Raw genomic sequence first — 27795 nt, forward strand, 5'->3', positions numbered from 1 at the left:
GTGAACAGAAATGATGTCATGTCATGTGGATACTGCGTCTTCATGTGAAAACAGACTATTTCGAGCTATACTATCAGATCTGACTGAGGGAGTGTTAGTGTGTATACAGCAGCAGAGCAGGTGCAGTCAGAGACATAAAGTGTGTATTCTATCAAACTGATGAATGCGTGAGTTTAAGTTTCAGACAGCAGAAATAACAACTTCCTGTGGTCTGCCTCAGAAGGATCACATGATGTTTTCATGTGATGTGTCTTGCTTCCTGTTTTATACAGGTTTGTCTGACGTCCTGTTGCAGACAATATCCCAAATGTGTAAAATCAGACATATCGGACCACAGCGAAAGAGAGAATCATGTCATGGATTGGTAAAAAGGCTAACATCATCCGCTCTGAAAGTAATAAACACCACTGCTGGATCAGGGAGGTCAGTGAGATCTGGAAACAGGCCCCAAAAACCTGAAGAAATGTGGTCAAATATGTACTGTGTTGTATTTACATTTGTGTGTGCTATATAACGATTAGAATGTGTCACTATGACAACCAGTGGGAGTTAGGACCAGGACACAGACTAATGCCGATAACGTTTCTAAGTTTAAAAAAGCGTCTGTCAAATGACAGACATTGAAGGAGCTATACGGGAAACCAAGCATGCACAACACATGTTATGGAGACAGAGGGTCAAATAGTAATAGACAAATAGTGAAACCACGGAAGAGAAGCTCTTTCATGGGCTCACCAATAATGTTTCCTACGTCCTCGCCGTCATCATATCAAAACAATATCAATGTCCTTTGATATGAATCACATTTTCTGTAATATGATATGTAGCTCAGGATCCTTTTCATGGTATTCTCCTGGTTTCATTTGTAATATTATTGTGTGGATACAGACCATTATTCTCTGTGATAATTCCATCAAAGTAAGGTCATCCACCAAACTGGGGCAGACTGCGTCACCGGTTTGGTTAAAAGGTCAATACAGCTGAGGCTTAAAGGTTAACGTCCCACAGCAACAGAAAAAAAAAATACCAAGTGTCCTCTTTTTTTTTTCATAAAACTCTACCATTTTATTTCATGCCACAGCCACTCAAACTTTTCTCCACATGATCACCCACAGCTTATCGCACAGGAGAGACCAGTGCTCTCCATGGTTCTGAAACCGACATCTCTGTCCAGCTCTTGTTTATTCAAATGTGTGACCCTAGCTTTAGGGATTCAACACAACAGATACTAATAGCCCTCACAACCCCTCCCTACTCTGTCCAATACACACACACACACACACACACATACACTGGTTCTTGTCAGAGGAGGAGCAACATCAACGTCAGGTTACTTTGTGCTCCTCTCTGCTCCAGTGTGTCGACAGAAGTGACAGTAACATGGACAAAAGTGCAACAGCTCATCCGTGTCCTTCCCGAGGTAAGATAACGTTTCTCTGCGGATTTCTACCAAACTGCTGCAGGTGAGGACACTTTCTCAAAAGATGTATTCACCTCATGGATAAGTGACACCATCAGTGACAATTTGGAAATTGAAAAATTTCAATTTTGGAAAGCTGTAAAAATGTCTATGTTTTTTTTAAAAAAAAGCTTAATTAAAAGAGAGTCATGAACAAATTAGTGTCTCAATCTCAACCTTATATCATTTTAAAGTAATTATAGAAAGGAAGATTCCAGGAATTTGATGTGCTGGATCAATGTATTGATTGAAGTGTTGCCCTCCACATGCTGTTTCTGCTTCCTGAGGAAGTTGCTATTTATTGTAGTGTATAGAATGGGGTTTTATTGTTCCCCTAAGGCTGCAGCAGAAATGTTTATCTTCATCATTTCTGTCCAAAGCTGATAGGTTTCAGCCGGCAGCATCCGATCCCGACTCTGGATTCCCTGGTCTCCGTGCACCCGAGGAATCCCCCAGGTTACACTGTGCTTGTGTTTAAGACGTAAATTAGATTTCCAAACGGACAGCTCCGCCCTGAAAACTGTAGGCTCACAAGATACAATCTAGTTATGTTTGTTAATCTTTGCTCATTAACTCTCTCCCACTCCTGTCCCCCGAGATGGACTTCCTCTGTGTGCACGGCGCTGTGGTACCTAACATCTTCCTCACTTTCATCTTTTCAGTTTGATTTAAAAGTTACTGCTTTTAATCTGCATGTGTTTATTTAACTTTCGTGTTCCTCTAAGATAGGAGCAAGAAAGTTGTCCCCCACCCCCCCTTCATTACACCGCTGTGTGAGGCCAAAGCTCGGGCTGATGTGAAATTTCCCACTCTTCAGAGTCGGGCCGTACTAATCACAACACACCGACTTACAGTGACAAGTTTTACAAAATACTATTTTCTAAAAAAATACTATCAATTCTGTTTCATGTCTGCCCTGTAAGACATTTGATGTTTAAATGACGTCTGCTGGTCACATTTAAACAATTCTTTATGGGACGTGTTTGTCCGGACAAGACATACAGTAGATCATAAAATTTACAAGATAAAAATCTATTTAGCAAAGAGGCAACGACACTTTGATCGGTGCAGTCATTAAAATGTTCTTTTGATGAGTCTGTGTACACTCTGTGTAATATCTGTGTCTCTACATGCACTCGTGTCTCTGTAAACAAGCTTTCGCCGTCTCCTCTGCTTCTCATCTCACTCCTCACGCTGCACCCAAGTGTGACAATATCAAAGAGATCACATCCTTCTTTTTTTTTTCTTTTTCTTTAAAGCAGAGTCCCCCCCCCCCCCACCCCCCCCCCCCCCGCCTGTTGAGTACTACTAGATCCTAGATGCATATTACCGGTACAGCTGTTAGAGGCAGCATCTGCAGGATCTAATTACTATGCCTCTGCTCCTGTCAAAGAAATACTGTTTGCCTCCGTGACTGTCTCCAGTAGCCGAGCACTAATAAGGAAGGTACACTGGGTATCATGGAGGGAAGGAGTGAAGGGTGGCTTGAGAGTAGGTAGCAGGAAACATCTTGATATAAGACGTCTGGAGCGTTTATTACCACATGTCAGAGTGAAAAATATTCTGGTTTTTGCACCAGTGATTTTAGCATGAGGCATTGCATTACTCCACTAACGTATCACTGCACTTGTCTGACAGTCCCAGGCTCGTAATCATGACGGATGTCATGTTTATATTATCTCTTTTCACTCAGAGATTCAGATGTAGTGTAGCTTCTTCGTCTTGTGGACTAAATCAAGGGTGAGAAGCGGTGGGACCTTAGATATTTAGCAGGCAATCTATCATATTTCATGTTGCACAGACATGATCATTAGCAGCTGCTCACATGCCAATCAAACGTCATTCATTTACTCACCAAGAGTCGTCTCCAGTCATGGACGATTAAAGTTAAATTATCACACTCACTCTCACTGACACAAGGACAAATACATTTGGACACCTAATTAAAGGTTCTCCTGATGAAAATAGACCAGCTTAAGTCTAAGATGTATTAAAAATATCTTTTTTCAACTGGAAACTGGAGTCTCACGCCTCCGCACCAAAGTCCCAAATAAATATAAATATAAATAAATATAAATCAATGATTTTACATCAGATCACACAGGGGTTGTGTGTTCGTTGCTGCCTCCATCACTAAGTTCAAATGACTTATTTTGTTAGTTTGAAATCCTATGCTCTGATTCACACAAAGGATACGGTCGTACTAGTCAAGGCAGCAGTAGACCGACAGCTCCTGTGTCCATGTGAGCTTAAAACAATAGATTGGTCTATGGCCTTTGGCGTGGGAGAGTGACCGGTTTACAAACTTCACTTTCCCATTGAAAAACACTGTCTTATGATGAGAAAAACCATACATGTTGTTAGCTTAAGCAGGCCTCTATTTTATGAGGTGAGCCATTATTCGGTGGCTAAAATCATTCCTTCTGTCTCCACTAGCAGACATGTGTACAGAGAGAACAAGTCTCAGAAAGTTTCTCAATGATGGAAGTGCACTCACTGAAGTTAGTAATAACAATACCTACAATACAGTACCTCAGATTAAAAAATGCAAATAGTTGGAAATATTCCTTGTATTCTTGTTTTGATTCTCCTTCGGTAGAAACAGTTTGTTATCCTTTTGTTTGGCAGAGATGATGGAGGTAATTTTTTTTCTGATTTACTCAATCATTTTTTTTCTGAGTTTAGAGAGCATTTGGAAGAATAAACGCATTCATTCCTTTATTGAGAGTTTGATTTATAACAACATGGACGGCTTGTTTAGTTAATCAAGTTTTACTTTAATCTGGGTAATCACTGGGAGATAGTCCTGTCCTTAAGTCACACAGATGGTATTACCATTAGTTTGTCGACTTTACACAGACACCTGAGGACTTTGCGGTTGAAGGAAAGTTCATTCAGATCTGCTAGACATATAGCAATGTTTCTCCAGGATCAGTTGGACAGATACAGTGTGGCATGCTCCATGGATACAAGAGGATGCATTGGAAATGCATTCAGGCTGACTACGTGGTGACTCAAGAGACGATCAGGAGACTGCTGAAAATATGGGAGTCACTTGCAGGTTGGAGGTTCTCGCGAGAGTTCTCTATAATTCAGAAAAAAAAATAGGAAAACACATTAGATAGAAAAACAGGGATTTTTTTTTGTCTGTTTTTTAAATGAATGCAATGCATTTCCACAATGGCTGGACTGAAATTGAATATTAATATTGACAGTGTTTACTATTACTTAAAACAAAGCAGAGCTTCTTCTTCACTGTTAATCACTAAAGTCACATGTTTTACTGTGACTTTAAACCAATATCCCCAAACCTCACTTAAAGCTGTAGTGCGTAACATTTACAAATAAACAGATTTGTTACAATCAAACCATTGTCAGAGGAGCTCACGCAATGCTGATTAGGCCTATCAGCTCCATGTGAGACTCTCTTTAGCTCTGTGTGTTTCTCAGTACAGCAGTTTTTTGTATTCATGTCTGTGTCCACAATCCTACACTACACACAGAGTGACACATTATATGTCAGGACTGAGCGGGCGAGGCAGAAGAATAAAACAAGACGGCGTCATACAGTTCACCTATGGCTATCACAATTTTGGCCTCTTGCGAATTTGACAATGCCATATTGAAAATACATGCCCTGCCAACAGCTACCAAACATTCCCTGAACAACTACATACCTGCATATGCCAGTCACAGCCACTGCTGTTCCTTCACCATGCAGCTCCAGTTAAGTTTCCTGGATGCAGCTCAAACAAGATAAAAACAGCAAGAAAATAACATCACAAAGTTCCGTAGAGACAGAGACATCAGTTTCTCTTCTTTCTTACACTCTGTGTGTGTGATATGAGAAAAATACGGTACGTATTTATTGTGTTTCTATTAGGAATAGAACCAAAATAACCAGTCCCGACCGTTCCATTTTTTAGCCCCCTTCTCTTAAGGTACCAGAGTAAAATGGCACAGTGGAGCTAGAAACACCTACAACAGTCAGCTGATTGGGCAAAAGTAAAACATCCCCCTTTTGCGACCGGTGTTTCTTTAACACCCGCAGTCTATTCTCACGCAAAGCTCGACACCTTGTTGAGACAAACGGCCACAAACCGAGCAGGAAAACAACAGCTGCTGGACGTCCTCCATTGTTGTCTGTTGTGTTGCGTTCACTAACACCGTTCGTTGCCATCGCATGGGTACAACGTCATGCCACTGACACGACCATCACAGCCCACACACTGTCTACCAATAAAAATGTACTGTACTCAGTCTGACAAAGGGCTTTACCATTCCAAACCATACCGTACTGTACCAACCTGAACTGTACCGTAATCTTAGAGCATGCAGACTGTTTTGGTAATTACTCAGAAATCCACAGGGGGGCAGCAGAGGTTTCACACTGGCGTGTTAAGTAAACAACGTATACTGGTGCTGGTTACTTGTGTAGATCTCTTTGTTGAGGTGAGTGCATTTAATGCTATCATTAACCATATCTTATAAGTGACTTAAACACCTGTAAGACCAAAATCTCCAAACACAAGCTCATAGCTAGGTCACTAACTAACACACACACACTCAAGCTCTGTTTCATTTGTGTCAAAGAAACCCCAGAATGGGTCGTTGACGAGTAAGTGATAGAGTTAGAGATGTTGTAATGAAGTTTCATCTATCTGTAAGAGCAGGAAGGAAACATCTCCCAGGTACAGTATGATGTTATCATGTTGTCTAATGGAGTCACTTACAAGGTTTCAGCAGTATGCAACAATCCTTGTGGTCTCATCTAAGTGTCTTTACATTGATTTTCTGATCAGAATGCAGCAGTTAATCACATTGTTATGCTGTGTACATTCCCTTTTTGACCATCATAGGAGCTGAAATGATACTCTACCTTCATTGTGGTGTTTTGCTTGTCAGTCTGAGTGACTGGGGGCTGCTTTCAATGCACAAACCATAATAAATACAAAGCAGGAACAGGTCTGCATACCATTTATGTTTAGTAGATGCTTTTAGCCAAAGCACCTAAAAGCAACATGAGTGTGATTGTCAGCGTGGGTGGCCACAGTGAATATTTAACCTGTTTTTGCCTTTTGAACAGAAGGTAGAAATCATTCTACAGGTCATCATTCAGAGTAGAGAAATCTCTCCTTGTTTTCCAAAGAGAATCCGGATATAAAAACAGTGTTTTTATATCCAGGAGCAAATGTTAAAAGACGTCTAGGATCAAAATATCAACTTGACTTTATTGAATTTGATCTCTTGCACATATTAAATTGTCTGTAAAGGACATTTAGTGACTTTCAAAGTCAAATGAGAATAAATAAGATGACAAAAAACAGTGTTTCTCAAAGTGTTGGAAGTGATTCCCTGGTGGACCCTGAAGGTACTGCAGGCAGGCTGTGAAAAGTTATTAAAAAGAAATATAGAAAGGTTTTTAAATTTCAATTTTAAGCAAACATGCATCTGTTTTTCAGTCTGTCAGGTGATTGCTACTGTCCTTTTTTAAACCTAATCTGTGTTGCTGGGGAAAACCCTGGTGACTCAATTCCACGTGCTGTTTTTCTACAGCTGCACAAACTGCTCACAGACCGATGACATGCATGTTTGATTGGACAATGTTCAGTTTATAGAGTGCTTTTATTTTGTACTGTAGATATACAGAGGCCTAATTGAAAGCCAGAAAGTTGTTTTCTGCAAGTTTTTTTACTGTCATTTTATATTTTAAGAAAAACATAATTCAAGCCTAATATTGGTCAACGTCTTTTGAATATACAGTCGTTTATACAGTATAAGCTATAATATAATATACATCTGACAAATGTCATTTATCAAGAACATTTTACTGTGACAGTGGAGTTACAGATTTAAACTGCAGACTGTTTTCAGCATGGTATTCCTGATAGGAGTATAAACAGAGCTGATGCAGACTTTATTTGCTCACCTGTCCTCACCTGGACCTGGAAAGCTCAAATACATTCAGTCAGCGGCCAGCTGTTTACACACTCACTGCGTGTGACTGTGCATCTGTGACTGCAGATAAAAGCACACAAACACAAGAGTGTTGCAGCAACATCGCAAACATCACAACTGCTGTAAAAGAAGCAGATTCTTTCATTGTCTTTCTTTCTTTGCAGGTGATGCACAGATATGACTCAAGCCTGAATAGTCTGTGAGAAGAAACACCAAGAGGAAACAGAATGGCGACTCAGAATTCATCCAGCAGCATAAGCATCAGCAGTGCTGAACACTCCGGCCTCTTCTCTGGAAGTCCATACACCACTGTGGAGATAGTGCTCATCATCCTGGTGGCTGGATCTCTGAGTCTGATCACTGTCATCGGAAACATCTTGGTCATGCTCTCTATAAAGGTTTGGCTTCCCTTGTTTTGATCATCCATGATTAATGAGCATATTTCCAGCATCCATCTCTGGACATCTTGAAAAGCACACCCAGATTTAGAGATAAGATTTCTGCTCGTGCCTCCCTGTGTGGAGGGCTAATCTAATAGAAATGAGAAAACACACATCACATTTAGTAAAAAAGATTAGCATCTGACAGCTGGCTCCATATCGTTTCTCTAAAGGTAAACAGGAACCTGCAGACCGTCAACAACTACTTCCTGTTCAGTCTGGCCTGTGCAGACCTGATTATTGGCGTCTGCTCCATGAACCTCTACACCGTCTACATTGTGATTGGCTACTGGCCTTTGGGAGCGGTGGTCTGTGACCTGTGGTTGGCTGTCGATTATGTGGTCAGCAACGCCTCAGTCATGAACCTGCTCATCATCAGTTTTGACCGTTACTTCTGTGTCACCAAACCACTCAGCTACCCAGCACACCGCAGCACCAAGATGGCCGGCCTGATGATCGCCGCAGCCTGGGTCTTGTCCTTCATCCTGTGGGCTCCGGCCATTTTGTTCTGGCAGTTTATCGTGGGTGGACGAACCGTGCTGCCGGGCGAGTGCTACATCCAGTTCTTCTCCAACCCAGCAGTTACATTTGGGACAGCCATAGCAGCTTTTTATCTGCCAGTGGCCATCATGATCCACCTCTACTGGCGCATCTCCAAGGCCAGCCGAAGCCGCGTGAAGAGGGAAAGCAGGAAAACATCAGGTACCAGTTTGGGAGAAGTCCCTTCTCACAGCCAGGAGGAAGGATGTGAGACCCAGAACAACTGCATCATGGCAAGAGAGTCTGAGGCGGAGGTTGGAGACGGGAAGGACAAGGAGATGTTGCAGCAGCAGAATGGAGGAGGTCCCTGCACAGAGGAAAAAACTGACCAGATGGACTCAGAGAGCATCCACGCTTCGACGTCTAAAGATGAACCTGCGGCTGCTGTGTCGTCTCAGTCAAGATCAAATGGTGGGAAGAAGACAAATCACACACAGCCACCTTCTCCAGCAAACTCAGGGGCTGACAGGCAAAGTCTGGTCGCGAGGTCACTGTTTAAGGTAATGTTGTTGCTTTGTACCATAGACTGTGTTGGAAGTAGTCTTCCTGTTTCAAAACAATCTCTCGTTTAAAGCCTTAAGGTTTGTAATTGGACTGTTGCCATGACAGTTTTTAACTGGAAAAGTCATAGATGTCAACTGCAATTGGACAACACCTGCTCTCAATCACATCTTTATCATCTGTTTTCCTGGTAACTTAAGTTACAATAAATCAAGTGAGAAGTAGCATCGATGTCTAGGAGTTCTCTGTCTGTCATGCTTCCTAGTCTTTACTTTTCAAACTGGAAGACTATGTCCATCTTTATCTATAGTCTATGGTTTATACATCAAACACCACAAATAATTAATCCCAAATTAGACAAATATTTACAATCTTTTGAATCCTAATGGTAGGTAAATCAACTAGATGACCAGTCAGTCAGTGTACCACTACAATATCTCAACAGCTTCAAAGTTCCTTAGATCTACGATGACCTCCTTTTTTAAAGACAACAAACCATCTTGACCCGTTTTACACGATAAATTGTGAGTGATTTGTGCATAACATTTCTATTTTCTATCAAAACATACTAGCAATCCCAAAATCCCCCCACGACCCCTCAACCGGAGAGTGACTATGGTGACCCATTCACTTTTTCCTTTGCACCACTATGAGGTTTACATCTGCAGTTTGTGCAGACATTAATATCCAAGCTGTATGTGGCTCTTCTTTCCAACAAATGTTAGTAATGATAACACACTAATCTAGGATGATTAATGTAGTGCACATTAGGCCGGTATAATGTTACTACATCTGCTAAGAGGGTTATGATTTCAGCCAGGCTGCTCTGCAGTGAGAAAACAGTTTCTGGGGAAATGCTGTGAAGCCTGCCAGTGAGTTCAGACACTAAACTCATACTGAATTTCTATTTCCACAAGACACGCCTCACAGACACTCACAAGATTTAGATTATTTAAGCCGCTTCTTTTTCTCATCTCTCCTTGTGTGTGTGTGTGCGTGTCAGTGCTACTGCTGCCCTCTGCTGGTGTTGCTGCTCGTCTTTTAGCTCCACCTCCACCTGCAAGCTCCAACTGAAGGGTTCAAGATGTTTTCTCATCATTACCCAACATGTCCATGTAAACACATCCACATGTGGGGAGGGATAAAGTCTGAGCCTTCACGCCAAAGCTAAACTATTTGTGTTCTGCTGCAAAAGCCATTTAAATCATAGGCGGTCTGACTGAATGTTGGCTGTGGCTCAAGGAAGAAATTATTAGATTTTTGTGGTGAATCAGACATGGATCCCAAAATAGGATTTTTTTGTTACAAACAGTTGAACTGTCTTACGAGAAAGGGGAATGTATTTCAGACTGTGGGAAACTGAGCGGCTTTGGCAGAGTTTTGCTTTCTCTAGTTTGTCAGTATACACATGCTCTATTAGCAAACTGGTTAAAAGCACTTAAGTGTCTTTAAAGCCACACGCATTGTTGCACACTTCTTTATATTCATTCAGCATTTATTTCACAGCAAAATGTCGTCTTACTGAGTCGGTGGAGACCAAAACAGAGCAAAAAAGTGAATGAATTAGAGAGAGCTCATTCACAATGACAAAGAAAGTAAAATTGACTGTTTTTTTTTTAGATATAGCCTTCCACAGTGTCTTTTAACGCACCTCCAATTAACTTTCGTCTCTTGTTCTATGTCATTGTTGTTGTCAAGCGGCAAGTGACACAGAAGACGCTTTGAAATCCTTTCACAGCGACCGAGACGTTCAGATTGAAACAGATCTGTAAAAATCGGAATCAGAATCGCATTCGAAACCACCTCCGTATGTGGTTTGAATCAGTTTATGGATAATCTGATCTGTCAAAACTCATTTGACAATAGTTTAAATGTAACCGACACTTGTCTGTGTTTCAAAGTTACACAATACAGCTTTAACTAAGGTAATAATAGGTTTATACTTGCAGGAGGCCGTGATAAATGTGTGCTCGATGTGTAAACTGATAATTATTTACAAAAATCGAATTTGGTCAAGTGATACTATATCAATGTTGATTGTTTTTTAAAAACAGAAAAAAAACAAAGTTGTTTTTCTCATCACACTTTTCAGGTGACAAAGCAGAGTGCGGTGGCAAAGTGGAGAAGGAAAGGCATTTCCTCCAGGGAGAAGAAGGTGACGCGCACCATCATGGCCATCCTGGTTGCTTTTGTCGTCACATGGACGCCGTACAACGTGATGGTCCTGATCAACACCTTCTGTTCCATCTGCATCCCAAACACCCTCTGGACCATCGGCTACTGGCTCTGCTACATCAACAGCACCATAAATCCGGCGTGCTACGCCCTGTGCAACGTCACCTTCAAGAACACCTTTAAGCACCTGCTTCTGTGCCAGTACAAGAACATACGCACGGCGCGGTGAGGGAACAACAAATACAGACTCCCATCTGTGATGGAGGTCAAATAATGTGACGAGGAGACGAACATATCGTTGAACTGTACTGTGTTCTTATTCGGCACTTAAGTCGATTTTTTTGTTTGTTTTTTAATTCTGACGGTTTTACTGTATACAGTTTTACTGTATAATAGTACTTTAATGTTGTATTATAAGTCAACCCAGTGGATGCAGTTTATTGTGAATAAGTATGCATGTAAACGACTGTAAGTGGGAGTTGTACCTTGACAGATGAGCTTGTGCAGTATGTTGTTTCATTACCTCAGCATTGAAAAATGTAGTTAATGTATTAAGTATAGATAAACTGTTAACTGTCAACATGTTGCATAAAGTGACACTGAACTGTGAAACGTGAAAAATAAGGCAACAGAAAAAAATGAATCTGACCTAAAACCTTTATGAGGTCATCAGTCTCCTGGACTATAAAGTGAACATATGTGAGTGTGTGCATGTTTCCTCTGTGGGTAAAGATTTACTGAATCATAATTGTCCTTAACAACAGTGTTAATCCATGTTGTTGTGAAACAAGCCCTAATGTGACATTTGTTCATATTTTCCCCTCTTTCATCACATGTTAATACTGTACATGTTTTTTTTTTGTGAATAAAACGTGATCATGATCAAAACATTTACATCATAATAAGACAATAACGACTATAACTGTAACCGCTCAACAGGTGCAAAATAGGATGTGAATGGAAACTCAACGTTGATCACGTCCATAACTGTGCGGCAAAAATGTGACCATGTATCTGTGGTGTTGATTGACGCTCACTGCTTTTGTCTGTTAAGAATAAAGATGTTTCATGATGTCGGTGTAGATTTGAATTCATCCGGGTCATAATTATCCAAAGGTCATTTGAAGTCATGAAGAAGCCAGAAGTGAAGAAGCCTCTTGGATGAGGAAGTGAAGTGTCTTCAGGACGATTGGACGATGCTGCTTTAGGTTTCTTCAAGACATTAGACGAGACAAACACTGCCACACTCACACTGTTTCACTGTGGACGCACCTTAGTGGCCTCTACTGTATGGATTTGGGTTTTTTCTTTCATGTTGCATGTAACCTGCTCCCTGTAAAACCTGTCCACCACCAAAAGACCAATGAAATCAATGAAAAGAAATATTATTGCTATTTGTGAACATACAGTCATGCAAAACATTCATTAAAAGAAGTTCAATATTAGTCTAAACGCGTACACCTTCAAATGATCCTGGTAAAAGTCCCACTAGTCTCTCAGTGTAATCTTATTATCCTCCTCTCATTTTAACACAAGTGTCACAAATTCCTGCTCTGAGCACACATGGGGAACAGAGAAAGTGAGGAGGGGGGACAGTGGAGTGTCCTCCTACTGGACTGTGTTTGTCACAACCCTCCGCTGGTTTCTGTCAGAGCCAGAAACAGGAATTTAACTACAAATCCTCCCACAGTGCAGTCCTCACTCTCTGAGAAGAAAGGACAGAGGCTGTCTCTGTCTCAGCTGTGGGAAAAACTGCTGTGGACAGCTGTGGCGCTGCAGTGCCCTCTGGTGGAACAAAAAAGCGTTAACGCTGTCGTTGATTCTGAAACCTGCTGCTGCTGCTGCTGCTGCTGCTGATGCTGCTGCACACATCAACTGCAACAAACATCAAATATTTTGGGTGAAACACTGAAGGTCATGGTTATCTGACTGTGTGTGTGTGTGTGCGTGTGTGTAATCACTGTTTGTTAAAATTTGAGCCCTTTTACAAGATTATCTCCTTTTGATTATATCCTCTTAATGAATAGAATATTATTAAATTAAATTATAATTTACACAAGAATTATTAATAAAAATATCTATTAATGGGCATTATGAACATTAAAAGTGATAACAGCAGGGAAAAAAAAACATTTTCAGAGTTCATATGGGCTCCAACATTTGTTTCAAGGCTGATTTTCTTTCTATATATTCAGAAAAAATTTTTATGGCACATCATCGTACACATTGGTCATATAATGTGCTTCACAGCTATAAAAGAAGAATGGACATTTTAAAAAGGGAAGGATTAAAGAATGATTAATAACAAATACAACTTAGAAAACAAAAGAAACAAAAATAAATAATAGTGAAATAGTTAAGTACAGGGTTATAATAAAGCAGTATACTTCTCAAATAGTGGGGCGGGGGGGCGTGACAGGCAGGGCAGGACAACTCATACAGTGGTTTATACAGATAAATAAATAAAAAATATCAGGTTCTCAACAGTATTTCAATTACGGGGGCGTAAAAACATTTCTGTCCTCTGGGGGGGGCATGACAGAAAATAATAGAGGACCACTGTTCTCTAAAAAGTAGGTAAAAGAACAGAGCATTTTTTGAGAGTTACATCAATGGTTTTTGTTTTGCATAATTGTTGTTTACCCTAGCAACGTCTTCAAAGGCAGAGGTGGTCAGTCGGCATATAGGGCCACTGTTGATGCAGGTTTAGTTTTATGTAAACATGCCTGTTTGTTTAAAATGTAAGCCTTGCTTTGCGATGCATTTATGTCTTTGTTAGTTGTGTTATCAAAGACAACACACACATAAAGGAGCAGCTGCAAAATTCTACACATATTTGTGCTTCTAAAAAAAATTTGCACAAATCCAAGACTTTTCATACAAATGACTGTATGAAGATCTATATCTCCATACGTGACACTTTGGTTCCACTCAGGTTGAGTTCCTACATTTACAGGTTTCAAATCCCTCTATCAACTCATATCAGTGTTTTTCCTGTACACACTACACCCCACACTAATTGTCTACTTCACGTTCAGTCAAAAGAGCCAAGGAACTGCTGCTGTTTGGAGTGAAAACACACAGCACGCAGGAGGCAGCACGATGTGGGCTGTGTAAGCAGCAACCTGTCAGATCACTTCATTTCTGGCTGCCAGAGGAGACATGGCGGAGGAAAAGGAGCACACAGCGTCCTCTTTTGAGGACCAGCCACCACCTTATGATTCACCTGACCCTCACATGGAGGAAGGAGCTGTGCTGAATGGCAGGAGGAGGGAGGATGAGCCTGGTACCAATGATCAGGCAGTGAAAATAAGCCCGGACCTGCTGCGGATGCTGAAGGCGGCAGAGAGCAGGAGGGCTTCTGAGGGTCAGGACAGAGACAACACAGAGACATCTGGGACAGATGAGCAGGTCACTGAGGCTCTGAAGACTGACATGGTGAGCGAGAACTCAGCTAAACTCTGTGGCAGCGTGAATCTGCATATACTCAGGTCATTACTTAGTGATTTGAGCTACTATGTACCGGCCTCGATCAATGTTTGACTTGCACACGCAAATGCATATTGAACCCTTTAATCATTCTGTCCCAAAAACACAGAAAAGGATTTTTAACCCTTCTGTTATCCTTTAATTTACTCACATCTTTTATTTCCCACATTTATGTATCAGGTATTTTAAGTTTCCTAAGTGACTATCTACGTATATAGCTCTTTAAATTAAATACAACCTGCCATCCTTATACATCCAGAGCACCTATTATGCAATAGGGAAAAATATGAAAATCACCATAAATTCTCACTGATTGAGCTAAAATCAGTTTATTTGTTTTGGAAAGTACTGTTTTAGATGTGAAAAAGAAGTTGTATAAAGCCTTTAAACTACATTTCTGAACCAATTTTTTTAGTGACTTGCAAAACACTTAAAGCTGCAGTGTGTAACTTTTGGTGAAATATTTAGGGTCCGAGAACTTTGTAACTTTGATTGATGTTGATGCTGTCTCTTTTTGGTTTTCATGAACTGAAATAATGTAACACCGGGTTCACACCGCACGTGTAGCATGTGCGTCACTGCTGCATTCCGTCATGTTTTTAATTTCTGAATACATTCATTCATTCATTCATGAAGGGTAACGGGGCTGCTGGTCGCCAGTCCATCACAGGGACACATATAGAGAGGAACAATCATTCACTCACATGTTCACACCTGAGGGAAGTATTGAGTGATCAATTAACCAGAGAAAACCGGAGAACCTGGAGAAAACCCACGCGCACACAGGAAGAACTTGCAAACTCCACACGGAAAGGCTTGGAGTGGAACTTGAACCAGCAAACCTCTCGCTGTGAGGCAAAGAAAAACAGAAGTATTATATTGTTTAACACAATTTAAGCAGCTGTAATATTTATATCAGGTGAAGGTCAGACTACGTCTGTATGCATGTCCATGTACGTCAAAGATGAACCAGAAACTAGAGTGATAATCATACTGGTGATGTGAGGAGACACACGAGCAGCCGCTGCACGCAGCAGCGACGCCACAGGCCCGGTGTAAATAAAACTTTATTTGTATACTGAATCCTATCACACCTGACTGAGAGAGTGTTTATGTGTATACATGTGTGGCAGTGCAGAGGCAGGCGGAGGCGGGCGGAGGCGGGGAAGTGTTTATCCTGTCAAACTACTGAGAGCGGGTATTTTTGAGCAGTAGAATTCACTTCTGAAACTTTTCATTGATGTATCTGCATTTTCAGTCAAACTCCCACCTGTTTGCAGTCGTCTCACTTTACCAGCTCAATGTTGCTATTGCCTCCATCTGTCTTGACGTAAAATCAATCACTTCCTGTGTACAGCATATGAATATCTCTGGGCCACTAGTCATGTGACCTCCTTTAACAATGGTTTCAATGTAAAGGACGTTTAAAAGTAACGTACTACAGATTTCAGTTTGTAATATTTAACGTGAACACTGAAGCAGCAGACGGTGAGATATTCTGCTTTTTCTACGGACTCCAAAGTCACTGAATCCCACATTTCCCATAATGCATGTGAGCATCTCTCGCCACACTCTCCCTGTCTGGTCTGGTAACTTTCCACAGCGTGCAGTTAAACATGGCCTCTTGTGTGTGTGTGTGTGTGTGTGTGTATGGCCAGTCCATTATAGCTTTTTGCCAAGATTACACAAACGACGTCACAATGACATCATAATCACAAAAGGCCTTATATATAGACAACTGCCTTTTCACACTGATTTCCACTTATATATATCACCATGTGGAGGATGAAGCGGTAGAAAATGGATGGATAATGGATTATGACGATGTGTGAAATCAGCGACGTGTGTCTAACGCAGCAGAGTTGGTTTGGTCATTTAGTGAGCAGCACTAACTGTGACACTGCAGCTCTATCCTCGGATTTATTATAAGAAACCTAAGCTGCCCTTTGTGTCCCAGAATGCATCTGTATGGTGTGTTTACTTCGCTCTGCTGATTCTTCTTCTTCTCATGCTATAGCTGCCCCCTTCTTTCTCTCACTCACAAATGGATGCACAATGTATGTCTGTGCAGTCTATTGAATGTTAACCCTGCAGTGCACTTTACTATACAGTATATATACATACACATATATGTGTGTGTGTGTGTGTGTGTGGCCTTGAGTAACTCTTGACAGACCTCACAACTCTTTCACTTGTAAAGCTTCACAAAGACTCATTTATTCACCGTTTCCTTCCACCTGTCACCTGGCTTTTTCCTGCGAGTGGGTGTGGCGTAAGCGTCACTCTGGGAACTGTATAATTAAGTTGAACAGTGTGAATCAGTTGGTCAGCTTGCAGCTCTGTAAGGTCGTCACTGTGGGAACACCCTGCATGAAAGCATGAAGAAAGTGTACAGTCTAGTGAACATAACTAAAGCCAAGGATGAGGAGACAGTGCAGTCCATCTGTATCAAGGTATCCCTTTTTGTTTTGTTTTATTTTGAAGTGTATTACAGTGCGGAATTAGAAGCTAAGCTGTTTGATTGGAGTGATTGAATATGATGCCCATAACTTCTACAACTATGATTGTTTTCCTTTTTTTTCTAAAAGCAGAGGCAAATGCAAAGGAAACTAAGTTTTGTATGGCTATTTAATTGAAATCAAAGCCCAAATGGTATCTAAGAGGATCTCGAAATAATATATCTATAAATAATAAAAAGAGGAAACTAAATAGATAAATATTGAACCCTTCTGTCCCTTGATTATTAGCTTTTATTCTACTTTTACAGTAGCTAACCGGAATATACTTTGCCAACCCTGTGACAGACCATTAAGTTAACTTTCACACGGTTCCAGGTCACAGCTTAATGTCTGTTTGTGTTAACGTTTAAGCAGCAACTTGAGTAACAGCATGCTGCTCTTACTCACGTGTCTATATTGTATTCATTGTAAGAATGAATTCAAGTGATTAATGGAAAAGTTACATTTAAAACCAATCTCTCTTTAACATTCCATTCATACACTCCAGGTATACCTCAAGTTGCCTACAACTAACAGGCAAAGCATTAAGAACAAATTCTTATTGACAATGTTGGCCATAAAACACTTGTAGGGGTAAAGGAGGAGAGAGATTAGAGAGATCAGTCAGTTACTAAAACCACTATGACCAAAAAGTTGCCCTTTTCGCCTACAGCACAGTAGGAGAAAACTGTTTGTTGTATTAACTGAAAAAAATCTATGCACATGTACAACCTGTCATGGGATGATTGATGATAAGGTGGACATCCTTTTACTAATGTCATTATTTAATAAACACAAGGTGCATCTTATGTTAGCAAAGGGATTCAAGGTGAAGCTGAACGACTGCATTTCAAACATATTTGAATTGCCTAAAGTTATATGATATTAACTCATGTTTGGCTGTGACAGGGTGGACATGTAAAGAGGCCTCAGGTCATTTGAGTATGAGACCCCGAGTTTAGTTGAACTCTTATAGGTCAATCTAGCTACTTAGCACCGATCTAGCTAATTAGCTGGATTGCTAATTGATCACTGTTTCGCCTGTTAGCATTGTCAGAACTGTAGCTCGTTTGCTAAGCAGGTCTGTCCACAAAAGTGGTAAATATATAATATATAAATAAATATGTGTGATGTGCTCTTTATTTTTGTTCCAGGATTTCAAACATGAAGCTTGCTTCACCACTGTGCAACAGTGCAGATATCTTATATCAAGTGTCATGTATAGTTTTCACTGATGCTGTGGGAATTTCCACACTTAGTTTTCTCTGCCACTGACTGTCTTTTCTGGTGCAAATCAAATGTTAACCAAATTAACATTTATTATTGTCTAATGCTGTAGAGAATGAAACATCAATTGAGTCCTCAGTCATAATAGTATTCCCACAGTGTTGAATAAATGAATAAATCCAAAGTAGTTATTTGAAATATGTTTTTTAACAGAATATCTTCTCAGGTCATACATTCTATAATCTTACACAGTGAGTCCTTTTCATAGCAGCCATTTTAACACGTTTCAGCAAGAAAATCACAGGTGTTAATTATCACATTAACAAACGGCTGTGTTCCATTCATCCAAGTCAGGACAGTGTGAACCAGCATGCAGCCCGAAACTGAAGAAGTTGAACATGACACTAAGCCAAATTTAATTTGATAATTGACACCTGCTGTGAAAATGGGATGGATAAGGATCACTCAAGAAATGATAGCGTTGCACTTTCTAGAGAGAGGAACTCTAAAGAGACCTGTGATCCCAAAACATGTATTATTATATTAGACCTGTCTGGCAATTCCCACATCTTTCAAACTACGTCTGTAAAATGTTGTTATGCTTTTAGACACGAGACTGGAGGACTCAAATGCACAACTCAAAGTCAATGTAAAGTTTATATAAACAAGAACGCTCACAAGGAGGATCAAAAACATTAACAAAAGGCGCTCATTGTTTTATCAGGAGGATAAAACAAATCTCAACACGAGTAAACTAAACCAGGGAAACTTGAATAACTTGCTATGAAACAACTTGACGACATAACTCAATACGAACTGGCGACATGACAGAGGAAGACCAGGACTATTTATGCAGGAAGTAAGAGGTAACAGGTGAAAGCAATCAGGGGCGGGGCGGGGAAAGGTGAATACAAAATAAAACAGGAAGTGCATATGAAAATAAGACATGAGTGACTAAACTTAACAAACTTGACGTGATACTACACATTTGTATTATTGTTAATAATTTCATTAACTATTTTAGTTTCAGCAACTGTATACTATATGTGTATTTTTGGAGGTTTAGTCAGAATGAGGGTGTGTCTGGGTTTGTGTGTGAACAAACACAAGCACACAAAGAGGTAATCCCCCATTTTTAGGCGCTAGACTTCAAGGCTCAGGCAGCAGAGTCAGACTTGGCATTCAGTCAGCAAACATGGCCAAGTGGGACTCCTGCGACAGAAGCCCAGCCTTCATAGAACCACACTGGATGGTGAGACAGCAATAGATGCAGTAATGAGTCCAGAAAGAGATTTATGACCGAGGCATGCCATAAAACAGGGAGGTGGACGCTTAGAAGAAAATCTGCTGTGTCTGTTTCACTCATAATCTATTATTCTGTGTATCTGTGTCCTCCACAGCAAATACAGTTCAGTGACCAGAAAAAGGAATTCAACAAACTTCCCACCAAGACAGCCCGTCGCTCTCTGTCTCGCTCCATCTCACAGTCGTCTACTGATAGCTTCAGTTCAGGTAAGGAAACATGCAAACACACACACACACACACACACATGCTTTTAAGTCTGATCACATGTCTTTGATATAGAAACAGTGGTTGTGATCCCAGCGACTACAGGCCCTGAGGATTAGCCTTGGTGCTTTCTCCTCCAGCTAAAGCTTTATTAAAATGAAAGGTCCTGTGAAGAATGAAGTCGCTTTAATTTGGTTCTAATCGGCTCTGTGAGCCGTTCAAAAACATGTCAGTCACCAGCAGAGATTATGCAAAAAGAAATGACTCCCAGAGAAAAGCCTGATCCCAAATGTGGCACCAGAAACAACACAACTACAGTCATTTAACAGCAAATCATATTGTCATATTATATCAGCTGATGCTTGTTTCTTTCTGTGTTGCAGTGGGCAGTGAAAGCTCAGAGGATGAGTCTTCTCCAAAAGACAGGATTCAGAAGAATTCCAAGGGCCTTTCTGACTTCTGCATCAAAAACATCAAGCAGGCGGATTTTGGACGCAAAGAGATAGAAATTGCTCTGCAAGGTAAAATAAAATGAGACACGTGGACCAGCAAGAAACTTTACTGTCATCTTTATCCTCACCAACATTGTTGCAGTCTATAATAATATTGTAACGATAACTGTCACAAAAATGATTTAATGCATATATTTATGATTTGTAAATGGGAATACGTGAGGTTTCAGAAAATGTGCACAAATACTGACTGATAACTTGTCTGTGACGAGACAGGAGACGAAAATAAACAGAGGGGGGAAGAGAAGATAAATTGGGCATGTGAAATGAAAAACCCAAAATATTTGTGCCATCATGACTCACTGATGTGTCCTCGTGTCTAACGTGACATTTAGAAATGCCAGCGTTGATGGTCCTGAGGAAAAGAGCAGGTGGCGAGAAACCTCTGGCTGGAGCCAAAGTTGTGGGCTGCACACACATCACTGCCCAGACAGCGGTCAGTGCCACACACACACACACACACACACACACACACACACACACACACACACACACACACACACACACACACACAGCCTTGGATGGTCAATTTTTAACCATTAGTTTTGTTAAACATGTCACTGTGTTGCAGGTGTTGATTGAGACTCTGTGTGTGTTGGGAGCTCAGTGTCGCTGGGCAGCTTGTAACATCTTCTCCACCCAGAACGCTGTTGCTGCTGCTCTGGCTGAAGGAGGTACAACCAGCTGCTTCTCCTCCTCCTCCTCCTGACCCCGACTCTGCTTTTTGTCCTTCCTCACTTTCTCTTTTGATCGTCACATGTTCCTCCTCCTCTCGTTGCCTCTCAGGCGTCTCTGTGTTTGCATGGAGAGGAGAATCAGAGGACGACTTCTGGTGGTGCATTGACCAATGTGTTGGTGCTAAGAACTGGCAGCCCAACATGGTGCTGTAAAGTCCAAACAACAACACACACATGTGCAGACATCACTTTTATCTTCCTTTTGGAACAAATAAAGGGTTATCTTATCTTAAGTCAAAGGAACATTTAAGTCAATTATCTTATCTACTGTTTTTGATGTGCATATCACATATACGGCTCATTTCTGATCTCAGTAGATAATCTAACTTTTTGACTCTGGTCAGATTCTGGATGATGGAGGTGACTTGACCCACTGGATGTATAAGAAGTACCCGAGTGTATTTAAAAGGATCAAAGGCATCGTGGAGGAGAGTGTGACCGGCGTCCATCGGTTTGTTTTCTCACCAAACCTCAAAAAGATCTTTCTCACAGTTGTTGTTCTCCAGCTCACATGTGTGTCTCTGTGCCTCAGCTTGTACCAGCTGTCAAAGGCCGGCAAACTGTGTGTACCAGCCATCAATGTGAACGACTCAGTGACCAAGCAGAAATTTGACAACCTGTACTGCTGCAAGGAGTCCTTACTGGACGGGTGAGGATGCTGTGATGCTGTGATGTTGTGATGTTAAACAGCTGATCACACTGGTGCAGCACAGAGCGGACACCTGACTCTGTTCTACCCTGTTTATCTCTGCTTTCAGGTTAAAGCGAACTACTGACATCATGTTTGGAGGAAAACAGGTGGTGGTGTGTGGGTATGGTGAGGTGAGTCAAAAGATAAGTGTGTTCTCTTTTTAAGAGAACGCACTGTAGTGCTGAACTCCTAGATATACACAGACGTTCAGTTGTTATAAAAATGAAGAGTGAAAATTAACAGTCTTTAAATCAAAAACACAAAATGGCAAAACATATCAAAAGAAAACAGAAAAATATCTCCAACACTGGGAACAGAAAACAGGAAACCAGAAACAACTAAAAGCCCAAGGTAATGAAAACACTGATTAAGCATATCAGTACCACACTTCTCCCTCTGTGTGACTCACTCAGGACAGCAGTGTTTTATTTTGACATTCCCATGTTGCACAGGGCGATACAACACAGACGGGCGAGGAGGAAGCAGCGCACAGTGCAAGTAAAGCGAGACAGTTTGGTACAGCTCCAAGAAGCAGATATCACAAGTCTCAGAAGTGAAGCCTAATGCTAAAAATGATCATTCTAAAAAAATACTCATGCTAAAACTAAACAGAGTTCACAATCGTATTTTCAAATCAAATACTGTGGCGACCCCTAGAGAGGGAGAAGCAAAAAGTAAAAAAAAATAAAATAAAACTAATCACAACCATGATCTTGGCTTTTCGGGATTGATCCTCCAATACTAAAAATATGTGCTCCGCCCATAACAAGCGATCCCCACCTGAACAACTGCCTGACGATGATGTGCCTGCGTGTACTCATGGCAGCTGCTGCTCTTTCCTTCGCCTTACAGCTCCAAATTTCCTGGCTGAAGTCTAAACAAGTAACACTACATTAAATAAATATACAAAATACAGAAACATCAACCGGAAGTACTATAGAAACACACACACACACAAGACAGTATCACTTCCTTCTCTTCTCTGTTTGTGTGCCTGTCTATGACCTATGACCTTGGTCATAGAGATCGCATTGTTTTTTTAATTTCACATTAGTCCAGATAGAGGATCTACACTGGAGTTTGAAAGGCATGGCATTGAATTTAATAACTCTACTTCTTCTTTTACTTTGGAGGTTGGCAAAGGTTGCTGCACTGCTGTTAAAGCACTAGGTGCCATCGTGTACGTCACAGAAGTGGATCCTATTTGTGCCCTTCAGGCCTGGTATGAGTGAAGGAAGTGTTTATTCAGCTTAAATTGTAGCCAAACATGAAAACAATGAACTCTTTTCTCTATTCTTTTCCTCCTTTTTAGCATGGACGGCTTCAGAGTGATTAAACTGAGCGATGTGATCAGACACGTGGACATGGTCATCACCTGTACAGGTAACAGTTCTCTCAAAAGGGAATATTAAAAGGTACAAGTTGCAGCCATCACATGTTGGAGAACATGTGTAACCTTCTGTTATCATCAAAACTCACAAAACAAAAAGATGCTGTAAAATAAATGGTGGTCAAAAATGCTGGCCTCTACAAAACTGACCTGGCTCCTGATATAAATATCTACCTTATTCCCAGAGGAACTACTGGAGAAATGATTATAGGTTGAACTTTCAGAGCAGAAGCTGCAGTAATCTAGTTCACTGTGGCAGTGGAAGCATTTTGAAAAACCCTTCAGAGTAGATTATTTTATGTAGATATCACTAAATATCTGATTATTTTTCCTTTATAATCCAGACTCTGAGACTGGATTCCCTAAACCAGTGTAAACTGAAACCAACTTTTTTAAAACATCACAACAAACAAACAAACAAACAATCATGACCCAGAGTTCCCATCATCAAATGTAACACAAGCAGATTAGAGTAGAATGAATGATGGAGGAGACTAAATAGTGTAGGTGTGGCTAATAGAACACAGGTGAGAGTAATCAAGAGGGGGCGTGTCATCAAGCTGGTGGGCATGGATCAATGACAGGAAGTCAATGAAGCTGAAACAGGAGAAGAATGCAAGTTTCAAAATAAAACCGCAAATTAGAACGAAACCGATGTTTTGCACTTTTTTTAAATGTATTATTTATTCATTTTAATTTTATTTTTATTATTATTCTTTGGTATTGTTATCCAGCCTGTTTGCTCTGTTAGTTTATGAATACTGCAGTTGTCCACATCCGCTAACACCCTCATTCTAGTATGATTTAAATAAAGTTTCTATAGTATTTCTATTTTATTTTTTTTTCATTTTTTTATTATTAGCAGATACAGTAAGGTAAGAACACAGGAAATGTATTGACCGCTAAATAATTAGTGCAAGGAGACTTTACCCCAGACAAAAGTAAATGTAAAATAAGTGGTACAAAAATGACTGAGTAAATGATTCATGTATTCACAGAAAATATAGTTTTTCCTCACAAAAATTAATGAAATGCTGAGTTCATTTTACATCAATATTATTACCCTGTTAAAATCAAAAACCTTATGACCCACCCCCTTATGGTGCATCCCATTGGGGGTAAGGCCCAAATAATTGCGAACCTCTGTACTGTGTTAGTCATGTTAGTGTCCATCCATCTTCGTTACATGTCAGTGTTTATATTGTATTTCCACTCTGTTTCGTGTAATCCTCATTTCTCTGCAGGCAATAGAAACGTGGTGAGGAGGGAACATCTGGACAGAATGAAAAATGGCTGCATCATCTGCAACATGGGACACTCCAACTCGGAGATAGATTTGGTAAATGAAAATAAAAATTGTATTTCTACCATGTATGTTCACCTGTGTGTTCATGCATGTGTGTGTAAATCATTCGCTCTCAGGTGAGTTTGCAGACTGCAGAGCTGAGGTGGGAGCGTGTGCGGCCTCATGTGGACCACGTCATCTGGCCTGATGGCAGGAGAATCGTCCTGCTGGCCAAGGTCAGGTGATGCCGCTGTTAGCATCAATGTCGTTATTAATACTACACACCACCACCACCAATGGACAACACACACAAAAACATTTTTTTCAGATCTGAGGGGGCTAATGCTACACTGTCCCATGAGTTGCTCTCTGTGCATTATCCTGTTTCAGTGTATGTGCAAAGATTTAAATTTATTTTATTTTTCTCTCACAGGGTCGTTTGCTGAACCTGAGCTGCTCCACAGTTCCCTCGTGTGTCCTTTCCATCACTGCGACAACTCAGGTGTGATCATTCTTGGGCATTTAATTGAATGAACACACTGTTCATGTGTTTATTCTTCTCCAGTTGTGTTTAAAACACCAGCATTAGGGTGTGTGTAGTCATGTGTTCATGCTGTGTTCCAGGCTCTGGCTCTTATAGAGCTGCACAACGCTCCACAAGGACGATACAAACAAGATGTCTACCTGCTGCCAAAGAAGATGGGCAAGTCCTCTGCTTAAAAACCCCAAAACAAACATTACATTTAATGGGATAGTTCAGTTTTTTTGTTTGTTTTTTAAAAAGTTTTTCAACACTGACTTCCTTGCTAAGTGCACTGCCATGAACCAGCCTGTGACCCAAACTCTCACCCTCACTGATAACATGGCTGCCATGCCACTTAACAAAAGGAAGTTTAGAAACCACTCACTCTCAGACACCAAACCCCATAGAGCAAATGTGTGTTTTAGCTCACATGTTAGTGGCATGTCAGTGACATGTTAGTGACATGTTAATGGCATGTTAGTGACATGTTAGTGACATGTTAGTGAGTGTCATGTTAGTGGCATGTTAGTGGCATGTTAGTGACATGTTAGTGACTGTTAATGGCATGTTAGTGACATGTTAGTGACATGTTAGTGAGTGTCATGTTAGTGGCATGTTAGTGGCATGTTAGTGACATGTTAGTGGCATGTTAGTGGCATGTTAGTGACATGTTAGATGCATGTTAGTGGCATGTTAGTGACATGTTAGTGGCATGTTAGTGACATGTTAGTGGCATGTTAGTGACATGTTAGTGAGTGTCATGTTAGTGGCATGTTAGTGGCATGTTAGTGACATGTTAGTGACTGTTAATGGCATGTTAGTGACATGTTAGTGACATGTTAGTGAGTGTCATGTTAGTGGCATGTTAGTGGCATGTTAGTGACATGTTAGTGGCATGTTAGTGGCATGTTAGTGACATGTTAGTGACATGTTAGATGCATGTTAGTGGCATGTTAGTGACATGTTAGTGGCATGTTAGTGACATGTTAGTGGCATGTTAGTGGCATGTTAGTGACATGTTAGTGTCATGTTAGTGGCATGTTAGTGTCATGTTAGTGACATGTTAGTGGCATGTTAGTGACATGTTAGATGCATGTTAGTGACATGTTAGTGGCATGTTAGTGACATGTTAGTGGCATGTTAGTAGCATGTTAGTGACATGTTAGTGGCATGTTAGTGACATGTTAGTAGCATGTTAGTGGCATGTAAGTGACATGTTAGTGGCATGTTAGTGACATGTTAGTGGGGCATGTTAGTGACATGTTAGTGACATGTTAGTGGCATGTTAGTGACATGTTAGTGGCATGTTAGTGACAGGTTAGTGTCATGTTAGTGGCATGTTAGTGGCATGTTAGTGACAGGTTAGTGTCATGTTAGTGACATGTTAGTGACATGTTAGTGGCATGTTAGTGGCATGTTAGTGACATGTTAGTGTCATTTTAGTGACAGGCAGTGTGAGAGCCAGCGTCTGGGTCCTCATACCTCATACAACCACACCTCAAAGACCCTGAACTATCTCTTTACTGTTCTTTAAAGACGCATCAAAACAAGACAACCTACATTTATATAAATTTCATTTTCAGATGAATACGTGGCTGGTCTTCACCTGGCCACATTTGACGGTCACCTCACTGAACTGACCGATGATCAGGCCAAGTACCTGGGCATCAGCAAACAGGGGCCCTTTAAACCCACATACTACAGGTCCACACACACACACACACACACACACTGTTACAGTAATACAAATGTTTGCTTTCCAGTGTGCTATCTTGTATGTATATCTTCTTTTTTTTCAAACAGGTATTAAGTTATGGACATAAACGTGAAGAACAGAAGCTCCTCAGACGTGACATCATCCTATCCACGGAGCACTGGCGCCCCTAGAGTCTGAACACAGCTGAGCTGTAACAGTGCTGGACTTTCTGAAAAAGACTGCCTTTCTTTTTCTGTGTTTGTGCATCTGTATCTGTTGCGCGCGTCACAATCGTCCTGGTTTTACAATAAACGTAGAGAATGTGATTGTTGTGATTCCAGAACTGACTGAGGTATGACAAATAACATTGTCAGAGAAACAGCAGTCAATAACATAGATATAAGTAGAGTTTATCAGCTGATTATCTGTTGATTATTTGCCATTAAGGAAGAAATGCATCTAGACACTTACCATGGTTTAATATCTCAGTCCTATAATCCTGATTTAATTTATTTTAATTCACCTTAAATTACATACTACATGTATTAAGGAAGATAATTGTACTGGGTCATTATAAATAAAACAATATTTTCAATTGCCTTTTCAAAGTCTCTCCATGTGTGTTTGTCTCTGTTTCTATTATTTAAGTTTAAGAAGCTGTAGGTGAGGGACATAAAGTACATAGGTTATGGATGGTAAATGCAGAAGGAGGCAGTAATGTTGTAGAGTTTCACCTTTACGTGACAGTTTCCTCCCACTAGAGGGCAGAAGAGCATTAGTGTCATAATATATCACCATTTTAAGCCTCAGAATATCCAACAACCCATATGTCAACACTCAAAATGGATTAGTCCCTTGTCTAAGATATTAATCTAAACCTCAACTTGCTTAAAATATGTCTTCACCACAATGTAATGATATTTACCTTTATGGGAATCATTTAAGTAAGACAAGTCCTAAGTCATATAGTGACGTAAACAGTTTTTAAAATCTATTTTCCTCTTCTGTTGTTGTTGTTCTTGTCCATTTTAAGAGTTTAGGAAATAAGAGTAGTGTCAGATTTTGTGTCAGTTGATCATTTACAATAATGACACATCAGATATAAGCATATTAGGGCCTGTGTGGGACATTATCTCATAAATAATAACAAAATGTCCAAACTGA

At 40.5% G+C, this 27795-nt stretch overlaps 2 protein-coding genes and 1 long non-coding RNA gene across 5 annotated transcripts; 2 read left to right on the forward strand and 1 right to left on the reverse strand.

Annotated features, from left to right (window-relative positions):
- The first annotated feature begins 1329 nt into the window (after positions 1–1329).
- LOC131470343 (muscarinic acetylcholine receptor M2-like) lies at positions 1330–12104 on the forward strand. Of its 2 annotated transcripts, none has more exons than XM_058646106.1 (4): positions 1330–1463; positions 7582–7815; positions 8031–8897; positions 10991–12104. In XM_058646106.1, exons 2-4 carry the CDS (start codon positions 7645–7647, stop codon positions 11300–11302), a joined length of 1350 nt encoding a protein of 449 aa, XP_058502089.1. In that variant the 5' UTR covers positions 1330–1463; positions 7582–7644; the 3' UTR covers positions 11303–12104. The 2 variants fall into 2 exon arrangements, with proteins under 2 accessions (XP_058502089.1, XP_058502090.1); XM_058646107.1 differs by having other exon boundaries at positions 1330–1420.
- Positions 4091–6432, reverse strand: LOC131470344 (uncharacterized). The gene is made up of 2 exons (XR_009241880.1): positions 5137–6432; positions 4091–4544 (listed from the first exon to the last, which is right to left on the reverse strand). It is a non-coding gene; the product is annotated as an uncharacterized LOC131470344 (long non-coding RNA).
- Positions 12105–14138: 2034 nt separating the features above from the next.
- LOC131470342 (S-adenosylhomocysteine hydrolase-like protein 1) lies at positions 14139–27242 on the forward strand. 2 transcript variants are annotated; one of them, XM_058646104.1, is made up of 17 exons: positions 14139–14511; positions 19688–19799; positions 20181–20318; positions 20645–20745; positions 20881–20983; positions 21096–21190; positions 21391–21497; positions 21579–21695; positions 21805–21868; positions 22871–22959; positions 23050–23120; positions 24372–24466; positions 24550–24648; positions 24846–24914; positions 25037–25115; positions 26519–26639; positions 26739–27242. In XM_058646104.1, the coding sequence occupies exons 1-17, from the start codon at positions 14236–14238 to the stop codon at positions 26743–26745; spliced, it is 1743 nt and encodes a 580-aa protein (XP_058502087.1). In that variant the 5' UTR covers positions 14139–14235; the 3' UTR covers positions 26746–27242. The 2 variants fall into 2 exon arrangements, with proteins under 2 accessions (XP_058502087.1, XP_058502088.1); XM_058646105.1 differs by lacking the exon at positions 14139–14511 and adding an exon at positions 16879–17015.
- Positions 27243–27795: the final 553 nt, after the last annotated feature.

The sequence above is a fragment of the Solea solea genome, chromosome 12 (assembly GCF_958295425.1).
Source record: "Solea solea chromosome 12, fSolSol10.1, whole genome shotgun sequence".
In the NCBI taxonomy this organism is placed as follows: domain Eukaryota; kingdom Metazoa; phylum Chordata; class Actinopteri; order Pleuronectiformes; family Soleidae; genus Solea; species Solea solea.